At 43.8% G+C, this 23,891-nt stretch overlaps 1 protein-coding gene across 4 annotated transcripts in view; it reads right to left on the reverse strand.

The window, feature by feature from the left end:
* SLC25A12 (solute carrier family 25 member 12) overlaps nucleotides 1-23,891 on the reverse strand; it is an 88,482-nt gene that overhangs the window by 20,720 nt on the left and 43,871 nt on the right. For all 4 annotated transcript variants that reach the window (XM_075933624.1, XM_075933625.1, XM_075933626.1 and 1 more), the window contains exons 6-11: nucleotides 20,093-20,239; nucleotides 17,274-17,412; nucleotides 15,818-15,911; nucleotides 15,146-15,230; nucleotides 5,681-5,765; nucleotides 4,195-4,353 (exon numbers count right to left, since the gene is read on the reverse strand). In XM_075933624.1, coding sequence (XP_075789739.1) covers nucleotides 4,195-4,353; nucleotides 5,681-5,765; nucleotides 15,146-15,230; nucleotides 15,818-15,911; nucleotides 17,274-17,412; nucleotides 20,093-20,239 — 709 coding nt within the window. The remainder of the gene's footprint in view (nucleotides 1-4,194; nucleotides 4,354-5,680; nucleotides 5,766-15,145; nucleotides 15,231-15,817; nucleotides 15,912-17,273; nucleotides 17,413-20,092; nucleotides 20,240-23,891) is intronic.

The following is a 23,891-nucleotide window of genomic DNA, read 5'->3' on the forward strand; positions in this document are numbered from 1 at the left end:
TCCGATATTTCCTTCTTTGCGGTGCACTAAAAGCGGACTGAGCTTGGATGTCTCCTCTACAAAAGTTTATCTTGTACATTTGATGAAGTATATTTATTCACATGGAACAATCACATTATTTGATAACTAAAGTAAATTTGGTAACAACCTTTTAAAGTGTCAGAATTCCCAAAATGAACTAAATAAAATGTATAAGCTTGACCACTTGTCTTTTACCCCCAACCAAATGTGCTTCAATAAAAGATACTACCTCACCCACCTTGTCTATGAAATAAAAGACATAGGTAGACATCTAAGCAAAACATTGATACACACCACAGCCAAGTGTTGCCACTACTTAGGTGACTTATTCAATATATACACACAACTTTTCTTTGCCAAAATAATAAGGTACTAATCAAAAATATATGTTTTTCTATTAGGGCACATCTACACTGCAACACTATTTCAAAATAACTAGCGCTATTCCAAAATAACTTACTCTGCATCTAAGCAGGCAGGTATTTCAAATTAGTGTCAAAATATTGTCAAGCTGGAGGACTTCTTACTTCGACTCCTGTAACCCGTAGGCTACGTCTACATTGGCATGATCTTGCGCAAGAACTCTTTTGCAGAATTCTTATGCAAAAACTCTTCCAGAAGAGAGCGTCTACACTGGCATGTGCTTTTGCGCAAGAGCATCCATGCCAGTGTAGACGCTCTCTTGCACAAGAAAGGTCTGATGGCCATTTTAACCATAGGGCTTTCTTGCACAAGAAATTCATGTTGCCTGTCTACACTGGCCTCTTGCGCAAGAACAGTTGTGCAAAAGGGCTTATTCCTGAGCGGTAGCATCAGAGTTCTGGTGCAAGAAGCCCTGATTTCATACATTAGAAGAACATCAGTTTACTTGTGCAAGAACACGCGGCCAGTGTAGACAGGCAGCAAGTTTTTGTGCAAGATCGTGCCAGTGTAGACGCAGCTTTATTGTATGAGGAATAAGTGAAGTCGGAGGAAGAGTGCTCTATTTTGAAATAAGTGCTATGTAGATGCTCCCTATTTCAAAATAATCTATTTTGAACTAAGATACGCAATTGATGTAGCTCAATTTGCATACCTTATTTCGAGGTAAGCCCTGCAGTGTAGACACACCATTGCTTTCTTACATAGTTAGAATGGACATAGAAGATCAGCATTAGGGAATAACGTTAGTTTTAAGTAACATTCGACACAAATTCACTAATTTTTCTACAAGCACCACAAAGTGACATATGCAGTACTTAAACTTTAAAACTTTAAATATGTTCTTTGTTTACAGGCTGCATTTTGGTTTGCAGCAGCTGCCTAAGACAAACAACAATTAACTTCTATAAGGAGTGATAGGACTCCATTTTCTAGAGCTACAGCTTATCTAAGGATTTAAAGGATTTACTTTACTTTAGTACAACATGGTAGTATACCCTTAAAAATTGCTCCTAATAAATGTTTTCGATCCTGTAGTTTGTGTGTTGATGGACCCCTAAAACCTACTTTGAAAAGGCTCATGAGATAGACTTTTTTTGCTTATAGTCACACTTCAAATATTCTTGCATATACACTACTATCAATCAAACTGAATCAGTGATAAAAACATAACCTGCTCATACACTTTTCTGGAAGCAGATTGATTTAAAAGAATAAATCAGTAGATGGCAGTCTTAACTTCCTAACATCGATCACATCAGAATCTATTACTTTTCATCTAAATCTTCTGCATAATTATGTTAGTATAGTGTATATGTTACAAAATCTGCATAAATAAAAGGTTACAAATTGTTAATAAAGTACTGATATCAGCAAAGGGACGTATCACTGTAGCCTTAACAAATATTAGGCTAACCCCCATCAACAGTTTTCTCATTCAACTACTGGAACAACAGACCAGTTAGAGGTGATACCAGACAACTGCAATAAACAACACAATCACATATTTCCTACTGCCTTGCAAGGGTAAGGGAGAAAAAAAAATCTATGAAAATATTATGCTATTTAATTAAATAATAAGGTAGGCCACCACACTCAGCCCATTTAATTTACCCAGTACTTTCCTCTAAATCATCCCACAAAAAACCTGCATCTACACAGAAGGATCAGCAAATAATATATGCAATGTCTTGTTTTCTTCGAACACAGTACTTTTTGTGCGATTTACAAGCTTACTACACTGAGGAAAGGTAGTTATTAAATACAAAGAAAGGTTGACAATGACAAAAAGAAACACTGCCCTCCCAGCCTGAATCTCTGATCTACTGTGAAAAGAAAATGCAGCTCTGCAGTGCCCACAGTTAAAAAAAAAACACACAACAAAAAAACTGCTAGACAAAACACCACAAGACACCTCCCACTGCCTTTTATGTGCAGTTAAATACATGCATACATACACTTTGTAAATCTATATTTCAGAGAGCCTGAAATTCAATGAGTTCTAGCAAGGAAAATTTAGAAAACATTGCAGAGTCAATTCTAGAGTTGAATGGCAGAATCTAGTATTCTTATGACAGACATTAATAAAAAGCAGCATTTCTGTAAGGAATTACTTTATGTCTATGTAATTTATGTAGTAAAAACACACACGTCACATCTGCAGTGTCCTGATTTTTCTGACTACGATTTAAATGAACACACTTATAGATATAAGAATCCATCTACAGATGCCCTGGGCATCTCTTCTGTGAGTGCAATATAAATGTTTCTGTACTTCTGTATCTATGTACTTTAAATTATGATAGTCTGGCACTGTTGTGAAAATAATGAATATGAACTATACATCAGAGACTCTACAGATTTAAGATTTTTCAAGGACGCAAAAATACTATATAAGATCATACAATCTAAACAACAGAACAACTATAAAACAGATCTAAAATATTTTGATCACTGTTTATTTTAGAGAGGAGGAGAAGCGATGGGGTTTCAGGTGAAATTCTTAAAATTATGAATTAAGAAGTAAAATTGTTGTTAAACAATTAGCAACAAGGAAAAACTAATCTATTTACCAGTAATATAAACTACTAGCAAGAACCATAACAAAAGCTGTGCTACCCTATGTCATCCCAAATATAACCCTTCCTTTATGTTCACTTTCATTGTCAGCCTCCAGAAAGACAGTGTAAAAGACAAACATTAACTATTTACCACAATAATGAGATTATTATTAAAACTCTTTAGTAAGAGCAATCTAGTTATAACTGGATTCCCTAGTATAAAAACTAATCAGGGGTTATCCCTTAAATAAACTGGAAGATTACCGATGCCTCCATGGACATAGCACAATGCAGACAACCCAGATAGGGAATTTCCAGGAGATGAGGGACTTCATCCCAAGGAAAAGAACCAATTTAAGAAGAACTCCTATGGTAGCTGGAGAAGTTTTTGTGAGTATAAGTACTCAAAGATTTCAGAATAGTATAATTCCTATGAAATATCCTAGAGCTAAAAATAGGAGATGGGCCACCTATCAGTACAAGGAAGCTACTGATTGATAAAAAGCAGTGTTAATATCTCAACCTAAACTTTAGAATCGACATTATTCTGGTAATCAATTTCACAAGATGAGACATGTTTTTTGTATTTTAGAACAAGTACAATAGTAGGGAGCAGCAAAAAACAAGGAGGCTACACCTAGAAAATGTTTAGTTTTTCCTGAAGAAACATTTACAATTCATGGAGCAAACTCCATTTATCAATCATGTGAACAGAACCATTGAAAGCATGGGACTACTTTCTTGAGTATGATGAGCAGGATTTGACCCTTAGTTCAGACATATTTCAAAATGATTCTGTTTCTGTCTTGTATTATGCATTTCTCATCCTTCTCTAAATATTTGCATTAAAATAGGATCTTTGCTCCTCAGCCACTCATCTGCTCCTGCTCTCTCTCCCACCTACAGTCACAATCCTTTGTTTCAAGATAACAATCAAGTCCACAGCACCCAGAATGCCCCAGAAAATTAGGACTTCAAACAATGTAAATAGTACCAGAGAAACAAAGATCCTATTTTTCCAAGCAAGTGTTTATAATGCTACTGATCAAGAGAAGATAAATATTCAGTTTAGCCAAATGAACTATAAGCAGAATTTTTCTGATTATCAAGGTTTTTTTGGTATTCCAATAACAGGTCAGCTGTTGATTTATTTGATGAAGAAAATCAAAATACCTGTGATTTATTCACTTACCTCTGTAAAGACCAAAAAAGCCTTCATAACGTAAAACTTTTTTAAAACAGTCAAAGCTGTTTTTATACATCAATTCTCCCACAACTGAACCAGAGGAGCGCTGATTCTGCATTCGTGTCTTCACCAGGTCTATGGGATATACAGCAGTGGCACCTACAGCTATAAACAAAAATCACAAAATATTATTTCCACAGCAACACAGATGTGTACCTGACACTTGATTGTTAAGAAAAGTACTAGTTTTCTACCGCCATAACTCAAAACATGAAGTTCAGAGGGTAACGCACATTTACGGCACTGGAAGGGAAAGTTGATGGCAGAACATGAGGCAGTAAAAGAAATCTTGGATGGACAATGTGGCATCCTTGGTGGATCAAAAGAATTATTCAAACCACACAGAGATTAGCAGAGGATGGTATAGAGCAGGCTACTAAGGTTGCAATCCTCCAATAATGGAGAGATGCCACATAATAATGCTGTATGCAGTGTGAATAGTACCAACTGAAGTTAATGAGACTACTCACATTGTGTAACAGTGAGCATGTGCCAGTCTTTGCCGGATCAGCAGCGTAATCCCTATGCCTCAGTTCCCCATCTGTAAAATGGAGAGGATACTTCCCAACCTCACAAGGATATTGCAAGAATAAATCTTCGTATTTGTGAGGTGCTCAGTTATTACAGTAATGAGCATCACAAAAATGTGACTAAGTAACATAATCTGTTCTCCTTGTCTGAAATTTACCAAAGATTGTAAGGACTGCAGAAGGCTCCGAATGCAGTGCAGCTTCACCTGTTCTGCTGCTCTCTGCATTCTTCCTACAGGCTGTGTAATGGATTATAGCCCTCTCAATCTTGGAATAGTTCTCTGCACACTGATCATTTACTCAGGCAGCGTGGGAGTGGACATGGTTGCACTTCACCCCTAACATACAATATGTCTTAAGCAAAAAAAAAAAAAAAAAAAAAAAAATCAGTGAAATTAACAAATAGCCTTCAAAAGCTACTACAAAAACTCAAGGACAAAATCTTGTGATGCCATTAGATCATGGATTTCATTTTTTTAAAAGGGTGTGTTAAAATGTCCAAAAACTACATTTAAGGGGGAAAACTGACAAACCTTAACAAAATAAAAAAGTTTGTTTATAATTATGTAGACAGACATAGGCGCAAAATCCTCAGTATTGTCCCTCTCTGTTTTTATTTTTCGTAGCATACCCCTCAAATATAATCAATGGCAGTACAATGCTGCATCCAGAAAGCCTGTCATTATGAACATTTTGCCCTGAAGACTGTCTGGAGCCAGAGGTACCACAGCAATGTTCTGCCAAGTCTTCTGATCACAGGTAAAAATAAAGAGCACTTCACTGAGCCCTCCAGTTCTTACCCTTTCAATCAATGAACTGCATCTTAGATGATCTCCATTAGTCTGGTGAGATAATATTACATTAACCCAGCCTTGAAAATAGTACACAGACATGTCACTCACCTCCAGCAATTGAGCCCAAAGTGAACCTGTAAGCAGACTCTGCTACTTGAAGCCAGATAGGCCTGCCCATATCACCGTAAGATTGCTGTGGGGGGGGGGAGGACACAATTTGGAAAACACATGAGAAACTGAAACCGCCTATGAACTGGCTTTTGTAAAATTAAAGAAAAAAAATTGACAGAACAGTAACTTTAGTTTAAGGAAAACAAGACTGGATAGTACACTTCTGGCATAAGAGAAGCAGCATATTTTCAAATAAACCTCTCATGTAGTGCTAGCTCCTATACTTCTTGTCTGACCAAAGAAACAAGTTGAAAAATCATGCACTTTTTTTACATAATTCGGTATGTTTTCTCTTCTATAAGGCTTGATCCTACAAGTTAGTCCCAATGACTTCAGAATAAGCTTTAAGGGCCTCAGAGACAGAGCTCAGCACCTCACAGGATCAAGAGCATCATTCATAAAGCCTATGTTTTATTATTAAACATGCATTAGATATCCATACTTAGCACATATAGCACTTTACTGTCTCAAAAGCGAGGAAAAAAGTTATCTAGTCATCATAACACCCTTAGCTATAGATATAGGGTTGCCTTTTGTTTTAAGTTATAATAATGAGCTTCAGATTTCACTGATGTGTGCTAGAGTAACAAAACAGTACATGGCCTGGGAATTTTTCAGTGAAATTGAACAAATTTACCTCTGCAAGGAAAAAGTTTATGGAGACTGATATAGTGCTGTCAATTAGTCAGAAAAAAGGGTGCCAGTAGTAAACTAATCCAACTTGCACTGATGACAGATTTGTAAAGTGTGTAAACTGAGTCAAACAGAAATCAGTGGGGTAGAGGAAAGTTTGTTCACTGAGTGTAAGATTAATTGCATACAGAAGGAAAGGAACATAGCAGAACAACTAATTCCCCCCATACCCACTCCAAAAAAGTGAAAGATTCAAAATTATTAATCCAGATTAAATGGAAATTATTGGGATTTTACTGTGTTCAAGTCAGAGAAGAATCTGGTCTGGCATAGTAGGGTGATACTTGTACTTTGCCAGAGATACACACATAGTTGTATAAACACAAAACCCAGGGCCCTGCTTCTAAGGCCTTACAAACAAAATTAGTCTTCAGAAGTCCCCTCATGCTTCTCCTGTGGTTAAGTGGGAGGGGGAATATCAACAAGTGCATGAAGAAGTCTTGTCCACTCCCTACATCACTTTTTAAAAGCAATTTGTACCATGGCAAATGACCCAACAATCCTCACAGTAAGTATATTTAGATCTTGCAGCAGACTGAGGGTATTAGAATATACTGGCAGTCCCCGGGTTACGTACAAGATAGGGACTGTAGGTTTGTTCTTAAGTTGAATCTGTATGTAAGTCGGAACTGGCGTCCAGATTCAGCCGCTGCTGAAACTGACCACCAGTTCCGACTTACATACAGAATCAACTTAAGAACCCCAAGCGTCCCCAAGTCAGCTGCTGCTGAAACTGATCAGCAGCTGATTCCAGGAAGCCCGGGGCAGAGCAACTCTGCCTCGGGCTTCCTGTAGTCAGCGCTGGTCAGTTTCAGCAGCGGCTAAATCAGGATGCCTGGGGCAGAGCAGCTGGGGTGCTGCTGGGTTGCTCCAGTAGCGCCACTCCTCGGCACTACTGGACCAACCCAGCAGCACCCCATCTGCTCTGCCCCAGGCGTCCTGACTCAGCCGCTGCTGAAACTGACCAGCAGCGGCTGAATCAGGACCAGAGCAGCTGGGGTGCTCCTGGGTTGGACCAGTAGCGCCCAGAGCAGCGCTGCGGGACCAACCGGCAGCACCCCAGCTGCTCTGCCACAGGCGTCCAGAGAAAAGCCTAGTCTGCTGGGGGGGGGAGGGGGCGTACTAGCTGCGCCCCCCCCCCCCCCCCAGCAGACCAGGAAGACACGGGCGGCGGACCGAGACGCACCGCGGTCCCGCCGCCTGGGTCCTCCGCGGCTTTGCTCCCAGTCTCCCTGGTCTGCTGGAGACCAGCAGACCAGGGAGACGGGGAGCAAAGCCTCTGAGGACGCCGGCAGCGGGACAGCCGCGGGGCGTCTGGGCTGTCCCGCTGCCGGCTTCCCCCGCGGCTTTGCAAAGCCTCGGGGAAGCCGACAGCGGAGCAGCCCAGGTGCGCCTGGGGTGCCCCGCTGCCCGAGCCCCCCCCCCCCCCTCGGCTTTGCAAAGCCACGGGAAAGCCGGCACCGGAGCAGTCCAGGCATGCCTGGGGTGCCCCGCTGCCCGAGCCCCCTCCTCGGCTTTGCAAAGCTGCGGGGGGGCTCGGGCAGCGGGGCACCCCAGGCGCACCTGGGCTGCTCCGCTGCCAGCTTCCCCGAGGCTTTGCAAAGCGGCAGGGGAGGGCTCGGGCAGCGGGGCACCCCAGGCACGCCTGGGCTGCTCCGCTGTCGGCTTCCCCGACGCTTTGCAAAGCCGCGGGGGAAGCTGGCAGCGGGACAGCCCAGACGCCCCACGGCTGTCCCGCTGCTGGCGTCCTCAGAGGCTTTGCTCCCCGTCTCCCTGGTCTGTTGGTCTCCAGAAGACCAGGGAGACTGGGAGCAAAGCCGCGGAGGACCCAGGCGGCGGGACCGCGGTGCGTCTCGGTCCGCCGCCCGTGTCTTCCTGGTCTGCTGGGGTGGGGGGGGGGCGCAGCTAGTACGCCCCCCCCCCCCCCCCCCCCCCCCCGCCCAGCAGACTAGGCTTTTCTCCGGACGCCTGTGGCAGAGCAGCTGGGGTGCTGCCGGTTGGTCCCGCAGCGCCGCTCTGGGCGCTACTGGTCCAACCCAGCAGCACCCCAGCAGCACCGGTCCTGATTCAGCTGCTGCTGGTCAGTTTCAGCAGCGGCTGAATCAGGACGCTTGGGACAGAGCAGATGGGGTGATGCTGGGTTGGTCCAGTAGTGCCGAGGAGCGGCGCTACTGGAGCAACCCAGCAGCACCCCAGCTGCTCTGCCCCAGGCGTCCTGATTTAGCCGCTGCTGAAACTGACCAGCGCTGACTACAGGAAGCCCGAGGCAGAGTTGCTCTGCCCCGGGCTTCCTGGAATCAGCTGCTGATCAGTTTCAGCAGCAGCTGACTTGGGGACGCTTGGGGTTCTTAAGTTGATTCTGTATGTAAGTCAGAACTGGTGGTCAGTTTCAGCAGCGGCTGAATTTGGACGCCAGTTCCGACTTACATACAGATTCAACTTAAGAACAAACCTACAGTCCCTATCTTGTACGTAACCCGGGGACTGCCTGTATTCCTTCTAATCTGCATTTTTTTAAAAACACAGCAGAATAGGCAGGATAAATAATGTCTTATTCCAAAAGTAGGAAGTTGGAAGGAAAATACATTCTATACTTGCTATTATTGTCATAGTGCATAGGAACACTAGTCATGGACAGGGGACCCTACTGCATGAAATGCTGTACAAACACAAAAGATGGTCCTTGCCCCAAAGAGTTTACAATCCAAATATTAGACAGACAAGGTGGGTGAGGTAATACCTTTTATTGGATCAACTTCTGCTGTTGCGAGAAAGGGCTACAACTGCATAATCTAAGCATAAGGCAGAAGGATACAGAGATTCACAAAGAAAACAATGAGACATTACTGGTTAGCACAACAGATCTCAATAGCCTAACCATTGTTAAGTGTGCGGTAGGCACTAATGAGGTAACTTTCAGGACATTTATGGGGAGCCCTTCCGAAGCATGAGGGGCAGCATGGGAAAAAGCACAAAAATGTTAATCTGCAAAATCAGTAAGTGGACAGTGGAGGCTTACATCACAGAGTTAAGATTCTAGATCTTGGTAGTAAATACAAACAGCTTATGGTTAATGTACTAGTGAAGGGCAAGGCAGTGGAGGGCTGCAAAGACCCCAGGGTAACAATCACAGTGACTGGCTAAAAAATGATCTCTGCAACAACATTCTGAATAGGGTGATGATGCTATGTCAAGAAAGGAAAGAGATCAGTCCTAAATAAGCAACATTTATTTTTCCACACTCCTCTTGCTACAGAGGTGAGCTACAAAAATAATTCTCTCCAAGGAAAAGCTACAGCATTCTGTTAGAAAACACCACAAAGACACTAACAAAAACCAAACATTACACCATAAAAAACACAAAGCATGTTTTTGACAGTATTTCTCAAAGTTCCTTTTATCAGTCCAAATGACCGATTTCTGCAGGCAAGGAAAGATGGATGGATTGTCACAGAAGCCTACAAAATAAAACTTTATCTGTAACTTTAGTCAACTCCTATTTTATCAACTCAGGTATGTATTTATCCATGAGGACTTAACCAAAGCAGTAACAGGGAAGAACACTCCAGAAACAGATTCTGTTCAATTGTCATATCCATATCAGAGAGGGTGACAAAAATGTACTTGAGCCACAGTTTGTGCACAGAATTTCATTACAGATCACTCTGCTCAAGAATATACCCTCCATGGGACAACCGTTTTACCCCAACAGCTGAATAGATTTAAGATTTCCTCAGTGACTGGCCCACGGCTTGGACTACCACAGTCTTTCTTTTTGGATTCAAAGGAATCTCAGTTAATCAACTGAGCTGAGGAGTTCAAGCAAAAGGCTTTATTAAGTCCTTGATTTCAGGTGTTTTTGGAGATGGCAACCCAAATGGCCACTACAATAGGTAGACACTCACAACATATTGTGAATCCTGATGAGAAAACCTTTGCTCTCTCAGTAACACAGTGTCACCTGGACATATTTTGGGGATCATCTCTTCTTCATGTGACAGAAAGGTATACAGCATTACATACATTTGTGACTTCCATCTTAACTGCTTGAAGAAATTAGTAATATATCTTTCTCAGTTCTCACTTTCTGCATCAGGATTTTTTCTATAGGATAACAAACACAGAATGTTCCAATTCACAGTTCAAAACATGGTAACAAATGATGGTAATCCACTGAGCACTTCAGTCAGAATTAGAGACTATGTGTGGTCTGTATACATAAGAGAGCTGTAGAATTTATTTGTTTTACATAACAAGGGAAAAAAAGACAAAGACATCCTTTGGAAAGACAACAATAGTTCAGGGTAACACTGGATTCAGCTGTACCTTCTTAAAAGATTTACTTGAAAAGGTACAGCTTCATGTTTCTAGAAAGACTTTATAGACTGAAAACAAATAAAACCTACAGTAGTCACATTTAGGCTCAAGTACTGCATTTTTCATCGATGAGCACAATTAGTATTCAATATAAACAACCATAGTCAGGATAGCATGATTATATAATCATTTAATTTGCCACCTACATGTCCTTCTTTCTGAATTTGTTACACAATGTGTTTCAGGACTTATCTTCACTGCAAAAGTATGTTGAGCGCTAGTGAGAGCAGTCACTGCAAAAACACTGAAGATGCAAAGAGTGACTGTACTAGCAGTACAAAGTAGCTAAGGAACTAAGCTAGTCTACCCTACAAAGTTAGGTCAACATAAGCCTCCTTGTGTAGTTCTAATTGTGCATGGGTCTACAATTAAATTTGTCTCCCACTACACTGACATAGTAATACCTGAGCAATACTGAGCTAGAGTTGATGTAAGGTTATCTATGTTTACTCTAACAATTCTCCAGCAGTTGTCTCAAAATTCTGACACTGAGCTCTCTAGTCACAGTTTTGAACCCCACTGCTCAGTGGTCACAGAGACTGGAAGGACTGCTGCCTTTTAAACTCTGAATTTCTTAAATGCTTTTTCCTGGTTATCCACCTTGTCAAGCACATCTAGCAGCTTTCCAGTGTGGTGCACAACTGCCCAGCTGACCATGCCAGCTAGTTATTCCAGTCCAGAAAAGACAGGCGATATGGGACCTCCTGTGTTTATGGGAAGAAGAGGCTGTTCAAGCACAGCTATTGATCAGCTGTAGAAATGTGGACATCTGTGAGAATTGCACAGGGGTTTTAGGAGAGTAGGTATGACACAAATCAGCAGCTGTGCTCCTACAAAAATAAGGACTCATGGCAAGCATACCAGAAACCTGGAAAACCAACAGTTGATTTTAACAGTAATCCCACTAGGGATGTTAATATGTGTTTATTTTTGTAAATGTGTAACCACTGAAATTTACAGTAGTTACATGTTTACATGTGGGGGAGGGCGGCAAGTGGGAGCTGTTGCTCATGTGAGCACTGGCTCCCGCCTGCCCCCCTCCTACTGCTGCCTCTGTATCAGAGGTATGCAGCAGCACAGGTGGGAGGGGGCAGGTGGCTCCATGGGAGCTGGCTCCTTCCTTCCCCTTTCAGCTGCCTGTGATACAGAGGCAGCAGGGGAGGGGCTGAGTATAGTTGTTAGAATGTTAGGATTAACCAACGAGCCCAGGCTCATTGATTAATCCTGTGCATGTTCACATTCTTAGATCCCACCTGTTAATACTCATTTTGCAGGCCTAGCAGCAGTTCTTCACCATTTGCATCTATTCCAGGAATGCCTCCAACAACACTGAACTGGTTCTCACTCTGTTCCACAGCAATTTGCCCACTAAAAAAAATCATGTTCCCTACAGCTCTTCTTGTGTCTCTACCTTGTGTCTCTACTAATTTACTAACTCATGCATCATCTGTCCTCACTTCAAACCATAACCTGGACAAGCCATCTAAGCTCAAATTTAAAACATCACTTAACTCACACTACAGACTTGCATGTGTTCATGGGAGCTAGGTTCAGTGCAGTAAAGATAGGCCCTCTGAATCTAGGCTTTCACTTTAAAAACAGTTTATGCCCCCTGCTTGCTGCACTCACCAACCCCCCTCTCATGGGGGGGTAGGAAACCCCAGCTCTCCCCTCAGCCACCAGGGGAATGCCAGCCTGGGTCCCTTCTCCCTCCCCACCTCCACCTGCACAGACCCATTCTCCCTACCCCCAGCACCCCAGGCTCCCCTTCTCCTCCCCACTGTTGCGCCAGTCAGGGTCCCTTCTCCCTCCTCACCTCCACAAGCCAGGGTCCCTTCTCTCCCCTCCCCCCCAGCTAGCCTAGATCCCTTTCTCCCCCCAACCCTTGCCATGCCAGTCCCTTCACCCTCTTCCCCCACCCCTGCAAAGCCAGGCCCCTTCTCTCCTCCACCCACAATCCTAACCCTCCTGTCCCAGCCATGGCGTGTGTCAGGCCCAGCTCTGGCCAGGGAGGCGCAAGGATGCCTGCCTGACTCACCTGGGGTGCAGTGAGGTGCAGATAGTGCAGTGTGCAGTCGGCATTCCAGGGCACTGCAGCCTGCTAAGGTGGGGAAAATGCCCAGTCCTCTCCCCTGTGCGGTCCTGCCTGCACTGCTCAGGACCACCCGTCCTCCCGCCAGGAGCGGAAGGGAAGGTGCAGACAGGTCAGTGCGGTGGCTTCCCCAGGAAGGTTGGGAGTGCTCTGGCAGCTGTGGTAAATGCAGCCACTGGGGAGGGAGCAGGTCTCCACAAGGGGCAGACGGACACCAGGTGGTAGGACACTGCGCTTCAGCTTTCCAAGAGCCTGGTGGTGGGGGAGCCCTCAAGAGCCTGCTATTGGCACATCAGCCTGGCTGGAAGCCCCGCTCCTAGTGCCTGTCTCTGGGGACCAAACCCACCTCCCACCACCACTGGGCTGTCATGGCTGTGATATAGCGTCTGCCAGCTACTGTGCCATGTTTCTTTATGTTGAAAGCCCTGTGAGGGGTGGGTGGCGGAAGGGGAGTAGGGGCTTGATTTAAAATAGCAATTCCAAGTGGCAAGGGGAAGCAGCAAGGTCAGGCTCGAGCTGGGAGAGGGGGAAAAAGAGGGAGAGAGGGAGGAGGCAGGCAGGACACAGAGTGACATGATGATGTCACTGTCATCCTGCAGGAAAAACTTTTTTATTTAGAGAGATAAGGGCCAGATTTTTCCAAAAGTGCTCAGTACTAGGGATGCGAATGGTTAACTGGTTACCTGGTAAGCAACTTTAATGGGTGATGCTTTACAGTTAATGGTTAATCGTTACCTGGGAGCAGCCCTCCACCCACAGCCCACCAAGAGCGGAAGGCTGGCTGTCTCCCAGCCCATGCAGGCTCACATGCTGGGAGCTGGCAGCCCTCCTCCTACCATTGCCCCTTCTGCCCCCCCCCATCCACCCTGTTCAAGGATGGCAACTCCCAGCCCATGTGCGCTGGGAGCCAGCAGCCTTGTAGGGCTGAAGAAGCTAGGCTGGAGTAGCCCCCCAACCTCCTATTCAATCAATTAACCAGTAAAACTTAACGTTTAATCAGTTAACTAATTGAACAGGAATTTACATCCCTACTCAGTACCCATCTACCACCATGAAAGTCAACCCATTCCATGTAAGTGCTTAAATATAAGATAAGCCCTTTTGAATATCTCACGCTAAGAATCTCTCTTTCATGGGTGTAAAAAATAACCTTAACATTTGAAACAAATATAAACATAAAGGTCTCTAACTGCATGGTTTGGATGCAATGTGCCTCACAGGATACAGGGCCTTGAATTGCAAAAACACCTATACCTAAACTATATAAAAAGATTCCATTAAAGAAAGCCACACAAATCCATGAAGAAAGATCTCAGGTGAAGTAAAGAGTTAACATTCTGAAGCTATATTTTCCATCCTTCAACTCTACATATTTCATTAGCTCCACACAAACAGGATTCTTCTGTTGCTATGTAAACCACAAGAGCTAATGGGTATCAAATAACATTAGCAAGATTCAATGAGCATTCTATACAAACCATCCAAGTCAATCACCATGGAAGATGATTACTCCAACTAATCTCTCAAAGGAGAAAACATTTATCAGCCTTACATGCAGTATATACAAGTATGTTTAGTACATAAAGATACAGATTATTACAGAGCTTTATATGGTAGTGTACCAAAATAGAAATAAAACTCAAAGTGTCTTTCCAAGTTAGTATTTATTTAAGGATGGATTTTAACAGAAAATACCAGATATTTTCAGGAGTTTGTGGATATGTTTTAAATTAGTTTATTAATAATAGTGGAAAATCCAGACAGCCCATCGAAGGATTTAATGATATTGTAAGCATTTTCTCTAGTTCAGAAAATATCTAATATTTTGAATAAAAACTATAAGCGTCACTCACTGAAAAAATTGTTTGCGCAAGTAATACTTTTAAAAATTCTTACAATTTCAGTCCAATTATAAAAGCATGTAATAAGAACTTCCCTTAAAATTTAGTTCCTAGACAACAAAAACATCCTTAGTGTCGGAGGGATATTAAAGAGATCATAAATAAATAAATAAATAAATAAATAAATAAAAATCTGTAAAATCTGAAAGAAAAAAGAAATTTCTTTCTTTTTTTAACTATTAGCAGAGATTTGAGTTTTGTACAAGTCTTTAAGGCAAATAGTTTTAATTTTTATAAGCAAATATTAGAAGTTTAATAAATTGCCAACTTTAAAATGTTTCCTTATGCTCAACATTTTTATAACCGATTGTACACAGGATATCCCTCCTACCTACCTACCTGCCTCTGGAGTTCCGCCAAGTTATAAGGCAAGGCACCTTCAGCCAGTGGTGTTATTCTCTCAATATCTGCCAAAGTTAAACGCCTTCAGAGAAGCCCAAGGAAAATAAATTATGGTTAGCCAACGATCACAGACAAACCCCAGTAAGCACATTTTCCCCAAAGACTAGATCATGACTTTGTATATTATTCATTATATTTCTGGTATCCCTAAGCACTTTAGAAAGTACTGTTATGGGATCCAATATTGGGAGTTATAAGAACTTCTGTTCTCCCTGACCTCAATGGAAAGAAAGAGAATTCAGCATTACTCAGGTTTGGGCCCTTACATACTGGTAGTATAGAGACTGCACTCGAAAATGCAGCAGCCATTGAGTGCCCCACAATAACTCACATGCAGCAATCTAGTCAAGAGACACCTCCCGCACTTGAAGTTTACACTAGCAATTAGTGTATTGCAAGTTTACTGAAGCAGGGAATGTATTTTATTATTTTATACCATATACGGATTACCTGATGACATACACATATACTTACATACCACCCACCCCCAGCACAGTCAGCAGTCATCAAATAATCAGGAATGAAAGATAAATACAACAAATTCACTTTCAAGTAAATATAAATAGGGTGTAAAGATTAATATAAATTATTATGATGGTTATAAATTACCCTGTAGCATTGTATAAATCTGCAAGCTGGTAGAGAATATCAATTTCCAGTGGTGTGACTTGTCCAAATTTGATTGCAGCCTGGGCAAACTCCTCTGGATTTAACAGGAAAGGGGGAAAATAAGGTAACTGATCCTGAATAATTTATCACATTTACTTTAAATGTGTACAAGTAACTTTTAAATTAAAATCTCAAAAACGAAATATATCACTTGGCAGACTAATAAGGAACAAAATCTAAAATAGAACAAAATGAGTCACATATATTTCAGAACAGCAGCAGCTTCAATCACAGAATAAATCTGATCTTGCAATCCTTACTCAGGCAAGTAGTCCCCATTGAAATTTATAGCAATCCTCATCTCTGCAAAGCCCATAGGATCAGACCCAATATTTGGGCTCTTGTTACTAAACTACCGTAAAAGCAGACAATAATTTAACTTATGGATCAATCAATCAGCATTAAAACAAGCACAATCATTTCAGTATTCCTTCCTCCACGAGAACTCATTGTTCCCAGGCCTATCCGCACTACAGATACAATTGGTAACATATCAACACTCTGACCAATTATAGAAAACATGGCTCAGTAGTTTTTATAAAACACATTTCTTGCAAGATAGTCATGTGTGAGCCATGTTTGTACATTCACATCTGCAACAATAGTTAGATAGTGATGAATTAGTGAAAACTGGAGAATCTGGACAGGTGTCCCATCCTATCATATGAACACAGTGCATTGCCCCACTCATGCTGCTCTTTTTGATGTCTTGCTTCATGAGAAGGAAAACAAGCAGGCAAACCCAGCAGGTGTGTGGGGGGGTCCCATCCAGAGACAGGAAATAGCTGTGTTGTGAAATGGTTACAGAAAACCAATCAATCCAGGCAACTGACAATATTATTAACTTGCATGCTTGCTAACAGTATTAGCTTTACTATATGCGAGGAAACAAATTATGTTTAGTGCACATCATGCAATTAAACAGTTACAAACTCTGCTAAAATTGTATGGAAAGAACTTAAGAGTGCATAGCACAGAGGAACAAGCAACAGGACACAGAGTTTTTTATTAAGTGTTTTTGTTACTGCTACAGCATAACCATTCTGCCATAGCTGCTGTATTTCTCAGACTTTTATCCACTCCATGTACAGGCCCATCAACTACCACAAGAAGGTCAACATTGCTGTGGTATCCCCAGGATACCAGAAATGGTCAAGACCCTTTTCAGAACCCTGAAAATTCTTTTCTTTAATGAGCCAGCTAGACCCCTCTGCTGGCCTGTGAAATCTGGAGTTAAGCAGGAGAACCACATTCAGAATCAAACTTTGAATACCTGCACAATTGTGCTAAACTTCCATATTACACCAGGCTCTTACTAGTCTTAAGCTGTATCACTATCAAATAACACACTTTATTACTCTGAAAATGTAACCAAATAATAGTAAACTTATTTTACCTTTTGTGACTTCAGTATCTTTCCTTGTACCTGCTATAATACTGTATATCTTTCTAACAAGTTCCATATTATTCAGCAGGGCATTAAAAGCATTGAAATAGGAGAAGCTGACCTGATGTGAAACAGTTCCACCTGCTACCTTAAAAACATTAAAAAAAAAAAAAAGATAAAACACAGGCCCTGATATGTTATCAGGGTTCAGCAGATAGCCTTAAACACCTTGACAGCCCAAAGAAAGCTTTACTGTACATTAACATCTACATGGATATAAAAGAAAAGATTCAGATATATTTCTATCATAGTAGTTTTATCCTGCTTTTGGGGGGACTGCAATGAGCGGGTTGCTATTAAATAGCCTTGGTACTATGGTTTTAAATGCAAGATGAAGTCTAGGAAATGTAATAAAAATAATGAGGAAAAAACTGTAGAATTACTTTTCAACTTTTTTGTAGAATGTGTTGTTCTACATTTTTCCAATAGTGAACTTTGTGTATCCTTTTTTATATATATAAAAGGGTTAGTTAATCCTTACAGCATTTACAATAAGAGTTAACAGCATTAACAATTAACCTGAGAAGCTGAATTTAACACAAACCTTTACTTTCCAAATAACAGCCCTCCGCCCTCAATCCAGCAAAGCACATAAGTGTATAAGGAGGCCCCACTGATTTCAATGGGACGTCTTATGTCATCACATGCTTAATTTCTTTCCTGGTCTGGGGACATGGATATAAAGAGCAGTGAGTCAGAATGGGTAAATTCTGACTCCCATGAAGAGTCTTATTAATAGTACTCACATGAGTAAAAATTTGCAGGATCTGGGCCTTATTTCATGTCACTACTCATAATACTATTTACACTGCAAATTTCAGCTCAATTTTTGATTTACTGTGACAGAGAGTACAAATTCATGTAATGTGGAAAGTGGTTAATGAGAACCTGTGGATGCAATTAGCCCCATCCTGCTTCACTTGCAAGATGTGCCAAGCCTGGAAGGGCTTAAAAGGGGAAATGCTCAGTTTGGCAGGTATTGGAAGACAAGAAAGTGATAGGTAACAGCCAGCATAGATTTGTAAAAAACAAATCATGTCAAACCAATCTGATAGATTTATTTGATAGGATAGTGAGTCTTGTGGATAAAGGAGAAGCGGAGGACATGGTATACCTAGACTTTAGCAAGGCATTTGACAGTCTTGCCGTTAGGGCAGGGAACTGGACTCGATGACCTCTCAATGTTCCTTTCAGTTCTAGTAATCTCTGATTCCACGACTAGGAAAAGGAGAGGACCTCTTGAAGTAAAGCCTGACTAGAACCTAACCAAGAATTGACTTAAAAAAAAAAAAAAAAAAAGGCCTGGCCAGAGCTGAAATATAACAAGACACAGTTAAACCTGAGTCTTCCTAGGGGCATGCAGGCCTGGCAAGGAACTCATATGTCCTCTGTACCCAGAGCTATAGGGTTTTTTTCTTTTGATATCTGTGGAGGCCTGCACCCAGGAGGGGGCTGATGGAAAGCTTCAGTGGGAAGCAGCAGATACAAACAGGAAGATCATCGTTATTTATCACAATCCAGGTGCCTGGGTTAGGATGTGGATTACAGGGAAAGTTTGGGTTCCCCAATGGACAAAGGTGGTGGGAAAGCCCCTGCAGAAAAGGGATGGAAAGGACTTAAGCATGTAGCTGGGATGAAGACACAATATAAAATCTCTAGGTGACAGTCATAAGACCATATGTGTAGGATGGCCAAATTATGAGCACATCAGACACTTCAGGGCTAAAGTGACTGTCATTCTAGAGAAGGCATCTAATGAGGAGACCTTATTATGACATGACCAGCCATAAGAACATGTGCCTTTGGTGACTCACCTCATTGACACAAAGAGGCAAAATACTCAGCTATGCATGATAATCTTGCGGTCAGTAATGCAGAATAACTTGTACTTTATCATTATTATTTCTATAAAAACACTATTTTGCATAAAACCCCTAGGTCAGCAATGGATGGTACTGCATTGTCTGTATTGCTAATCAAGAGGAAGATAACATGTATGCTAAGAATTCTATACCCATAGTGTGACGGGGTGGAGCAACCCCGCCACCAGCCGCGGGCGGAAGGACCGCCCGGGGATATTAGGATCACCGGGTCTGTGGCGGCAGCCCCGGAGAACCCCCGCTCAGGCTGGACTAGAGGCAGGCAGGGGCCAGGGAAGACTACGGACGGCCGGTCCGAGGGCGGGGAAGATGGCGTGCTGCAGCGCCCAGTGATGACGTCGGCTGACGTCACCGGCGCGACGAGCAAAATGGCCGCCGGGAACCCGGAAGGCGGGGGGAACCGCCCAAGGGGAGCATAAAAGAGGCCAGAGGGACCAGCAAGGGGAAGAGGGGGAACAGGGGAGGAACGTAGGGGTAGGTACTGGGTGGGGAGAAGAACCGGAGGGCGGAGGGCTCGAGCGGTTCACCCCAGGGTGGAGCGGGAAGGATTGAGTCTGCCGCCAGCGGGGTTGAGAGGCCCAGGGAGGGTCGCGGAGCCCGTGAGCAGGCGAGTTTAGGGGCAAGCCCCACCTGCTTCCACTGGGAGTTACAGCTCCTAGTGTTAGGGCCCTGGGCCGGGGTTCGGGAGCGAGGGAGGGCCCGGACCCCACCTGGCCGGCGGCAGCTGGCACTTTAACCCCAAGGCCTCCCCGGCTTTGGTTTGTTTTGTGGTGTGATTGGCGATTCGGTCGAGCCGGGGGAGGGGGGAACTGTGACACATAGTCTTTAAATTATAAACTTGGAGTTGAACAGCACTTATATTTAAGACAGTATTTTCTTTACACTTACTGAAACTAGATTTTCTTCCACAAAAGGGCTGAGCATATGTGAACGAATGGTAGCCATGATGTCACTAAAGTCCAGTCCAGTAATCATACCAGTTTTGTTTTTGTCTTTCAATGCAAAGGCTTGTCTTGCATGTTCTGACTGTAACTCCTAAAATAAAAATTAGAAATATCACATTATTACATTCATTGAGTATGGTTCTTCATCCACCTCGTTAAGAATGGACATGCACACGTTATATTTTGTATAAAAATGCAACAATAGTTTTAGTAACAACACCTGACATATTGTGACATCCCAAAAATCTCCAGACTCAAATGAAAGCCAAAAAGTCCTCCCACCACTCTCATCCATACATCTTTGCTGTCACAAGAAAATGTAAGGAGAACAAAGTTTGAAAGCTCATCAAATCTGGGCTTTGGTGAACAGAAGCAAGGAGGATACTTCAATGAGAATCTAAACCTCTGCATGCAGCTTTCTCAATGTTAATCTGGGGAGCTGTTGTCCATGCTCCTCAGCTGATGTGTTATGAAATACACAAAAGATTGGTACAAGGAAAAGGCAGAAAAAGTATTCTTCTTAACCTTAGAGGATAGGACAAGAAGCAATGGGCTTAAATTGAATCAAGAGAAGTTTAGGTTGGACATTAGGAAAAACTTCCTGTCAGGGTGGTTTAGCACTGGAATAAATTACTTAAGGAGGTTGCAGAACTGCCATCATTGGAGATTTTTAAAAACAGATTTCACAAACGATAGGGACAATCTAGATAATACTTAGTCCTGTCGTGAGTGCAGGGGACTGAACTAGATGACCTCTTGAGGTCCCTACCAGTCCAATGATTCTACGAGATAAGGAGAATGCTGATCTCGCAGGTATTTGGGACTGAGCACAATCAGGGGTTTATAGGTTAATTTATTGGTTAAAATTATTGCCTTGAATTGTCGTGAAAGTAAACTAGAGGCCAGTGAAGATTCCAGAATACAGGTTTAGCGTGGTCCCTGAGAGAAACACCTCTTTACAGTGGGTCACTGCACTACATGCCATCTAATGTTTCCAATATGGATGTTAAATTGTGGTACCTGGCTAATCGTGTAGTTGATAGTGTCCCGGCTCATGTAGTCAAACAGTCCTGGCTTGTGCTGGCTCTGAGAGACACCCGCCAGGCTCATACTACATTTAAAAGGCAGAGGCGCAGCGTCCAGTACCAACACGAATCCAACAGCCCCTGTTCACAGAAGCCAGGGCTGGCCTCAGCAAACAGAGGCTGCTTCAGCACCACCCCCTGTGAGCAGCCAGCCTGGGCCACTGCAAACAGAGGCTGCTTGACAGCAGCAGTCCCTGTCCGCGAGGAGGAGGGGGGTCCCAGCTCCCCACTGGAACCCCCCATGGACAGGGGCTGGTGCCAGAACAGCCTCTGCCCATGGCAAGCTTCCTCTAGCCCCTGACAGAGGCGGGGGGGGGGGGGGGTGAGGAGGGGAAGGGTAAGCGGTATCTCAGAGACAGTGCTGGACCTTTTAAACTGGCTCCCCTGAGCACCAGCTCCTGTTCCCCCTCCCCCATTGCCTCTCATAGAGAAGCAGCTAGGGCGGCAGTGGGTGAGGTAAGTGAGTAGTCAATATGCAACTCAACTACTTGCTAACATCCCTAGTTTCCAAATGAACTTAAAGAGTAGTCTCATGTAAAGCACACTGAAGAATCTAATCCCAAGATGACAAAAGCATTGATCACTATAGTGAAATCAACATAAAAAAAATCTGCATCCTTCTAGCCATGCATAATGATTAAGCACTTCCAGTTAGTTTGCCCAAAATATCTGCACTACCTCAGTCTTGTCTAGATGGAGTTGCAACCAGTCTGCTCTCATCCAAACGCTGATCTCATCAAGATACTGAATAACACATCTGAACGCAACAACAGGTTTGACAATTTGTTCCATGGCTTAACACTTCTAGGCTTGGCAGTTCATAGCCCTGGCATCTCTGGGCTTACTACATCAGGGTATGTCTACACTACAATGTTAGTTCGAACTAATGGACGTTAGTTCGAACTAACATTCATAGCCGCTACGCTAGCGCTCCGCTAGTTCGAATTTGAATCGAACTAGCGGAGCGCTTAGTTCGAACTAGGAAAACCTCATTTTACGAGGATTAAGCCTAGTTCGAACTTACTAGTTCGAATTAAGGGGTGTGTAGCCCCTTAATTCGAACTAGTGGGAGGCCAGCCCTCCCCAGGTTTCCCTGGTGGCCACTCTGGCCAACACCAGGGAAACTCTATGCCCCCCTCCCGGCCCTGGACCCCTTAAAGGGTCACGGGCTGGCTACGGTGCCCGTGCCAGGTGCAAGCCTGCCAGCACCCAGCCAGCAGACCCTGTACCTGGCACGGCACAAAGCCACCCACCTGATGTCCCCCAGCCCACCCCCTCTTCCCGGGACCAGGCTGGCGGCTCCCGGGAGCTTGCCCTGGACCGCAAGAGGCGGGCACCTTCCTGGGCTAGTGCAGACATCGTGGACCTTGTCCACGATCTCCGCACTAGGCACAGGAAAGTGGCCGTCTAGGGCAGGAGAGTTGCCAGCCTGGCCACCCAGGAGCAGGTGTGCATGAAAATCAAGGGGGTCCACTGAGACCCTCGACCCTGAGCCCTGAGCTTACAATGGCCGTACTGGGTCAGACCAAAGGTCCATCTAGCCCAGTAGCCTGTCTGCCGACAGCGGCCAACCCTAGGGACCCTGGAGGGGATGGACCGAAGACAGTGACCAAGCCATTTGTCTCGTGCCATCCCTCTCCAGCCTTCCACAAACTTTGGGCAGGGACACCACTCCTACCCCTTGGCTAAGACTACTCCATGGACCCAACCTCCATGTTCCCTTTAAACTCTGTTCTAGTTCTAGCCTTCACAGCCTCCTGCAGCAAGGAGTTCCACAGGTTAACTATTTGCTTTGAGAAGAACAACTTTCTCTTACTAGTTTGAAGCCTGCTACCCATTCCTTTCCTTTGGTGTCCTCCAGTCCTTCTTTATGGGAACTCATGAAGAACTTTTATGAATGCACCCTCTCCACCTAACCCCTGCTTTTAGAGACCTCTATCCTGTCCCCGCTCCATCTCCTCTTTTTTAAGCTGAACAGTCCCAGTCTCTGTAGCCTCTCTTCATCTGGGACCTGTTCCCAACCCCTGATCATGTTAGTTGCCCTCCCCTCTCCCAGCCTTTCTCTTCCCCTCTCCCACCTCCTTTTCCCAGTCTCTCCCAGTTTTGTTCAATAAAGACAGAGTCAATGTTGGAAGAAACGTTATCTTTATTTTGTACATCAATAAGAAGGGGGGCTAGGGAAGGGTAAGTGGAAGGAGGTGAGGGAGGAATGGGGTACGAGCCCCCGATGGGGACGACTGGGCTGGCTCTGCGGGCTTCTGGGGGTGGAAGCTCTCCTGCAGCCCCCCCGATTGCCCACTCTCCCCAGATGGCAGCCTGCGGCAAGTGCAGCCGGGCTGATGGCCGAGTGGTGTGATGTGCCCAGTGTGGGTACTCCGGGCACTCCAAGCCAGGACTGCTTTGCAAGCGGGGCACCCCTTAGAACTGTCTGTCCGGGGTGGGGGTCGGGACCCTTTAAGTGCAGCCCTCGGCTAGCTTGAGACAGCATCTCCACGCTCTAAGTCCTCCTCTGATGCCCTGCCGGCACTGCTTCCGGCCATCCTTAAGCCCTGTTCAGGGTCCACTCAATGTGGACTTGCTAGTTCGAATTAGCAAAACGCTAATTCGAACTAGTTTTTAGTTCTAGACGTGTTAATTCGAACTAAGCTAATTCGAACT

This window comes from Pelodiscus sinensis, chromosome 7 (genome assembly GCF_049634645.1).
Source record: "Pelodiscus sinensis isolate JC-2024 chromosome 7, ASM4963464v1, whole genome shotgun sequence".
Lineage (NCBI taxonomy): Eukaryota > Metazoa > Chordata > Testudines > Trionychidae > Pelodiscus > Pelodiscus sinensis.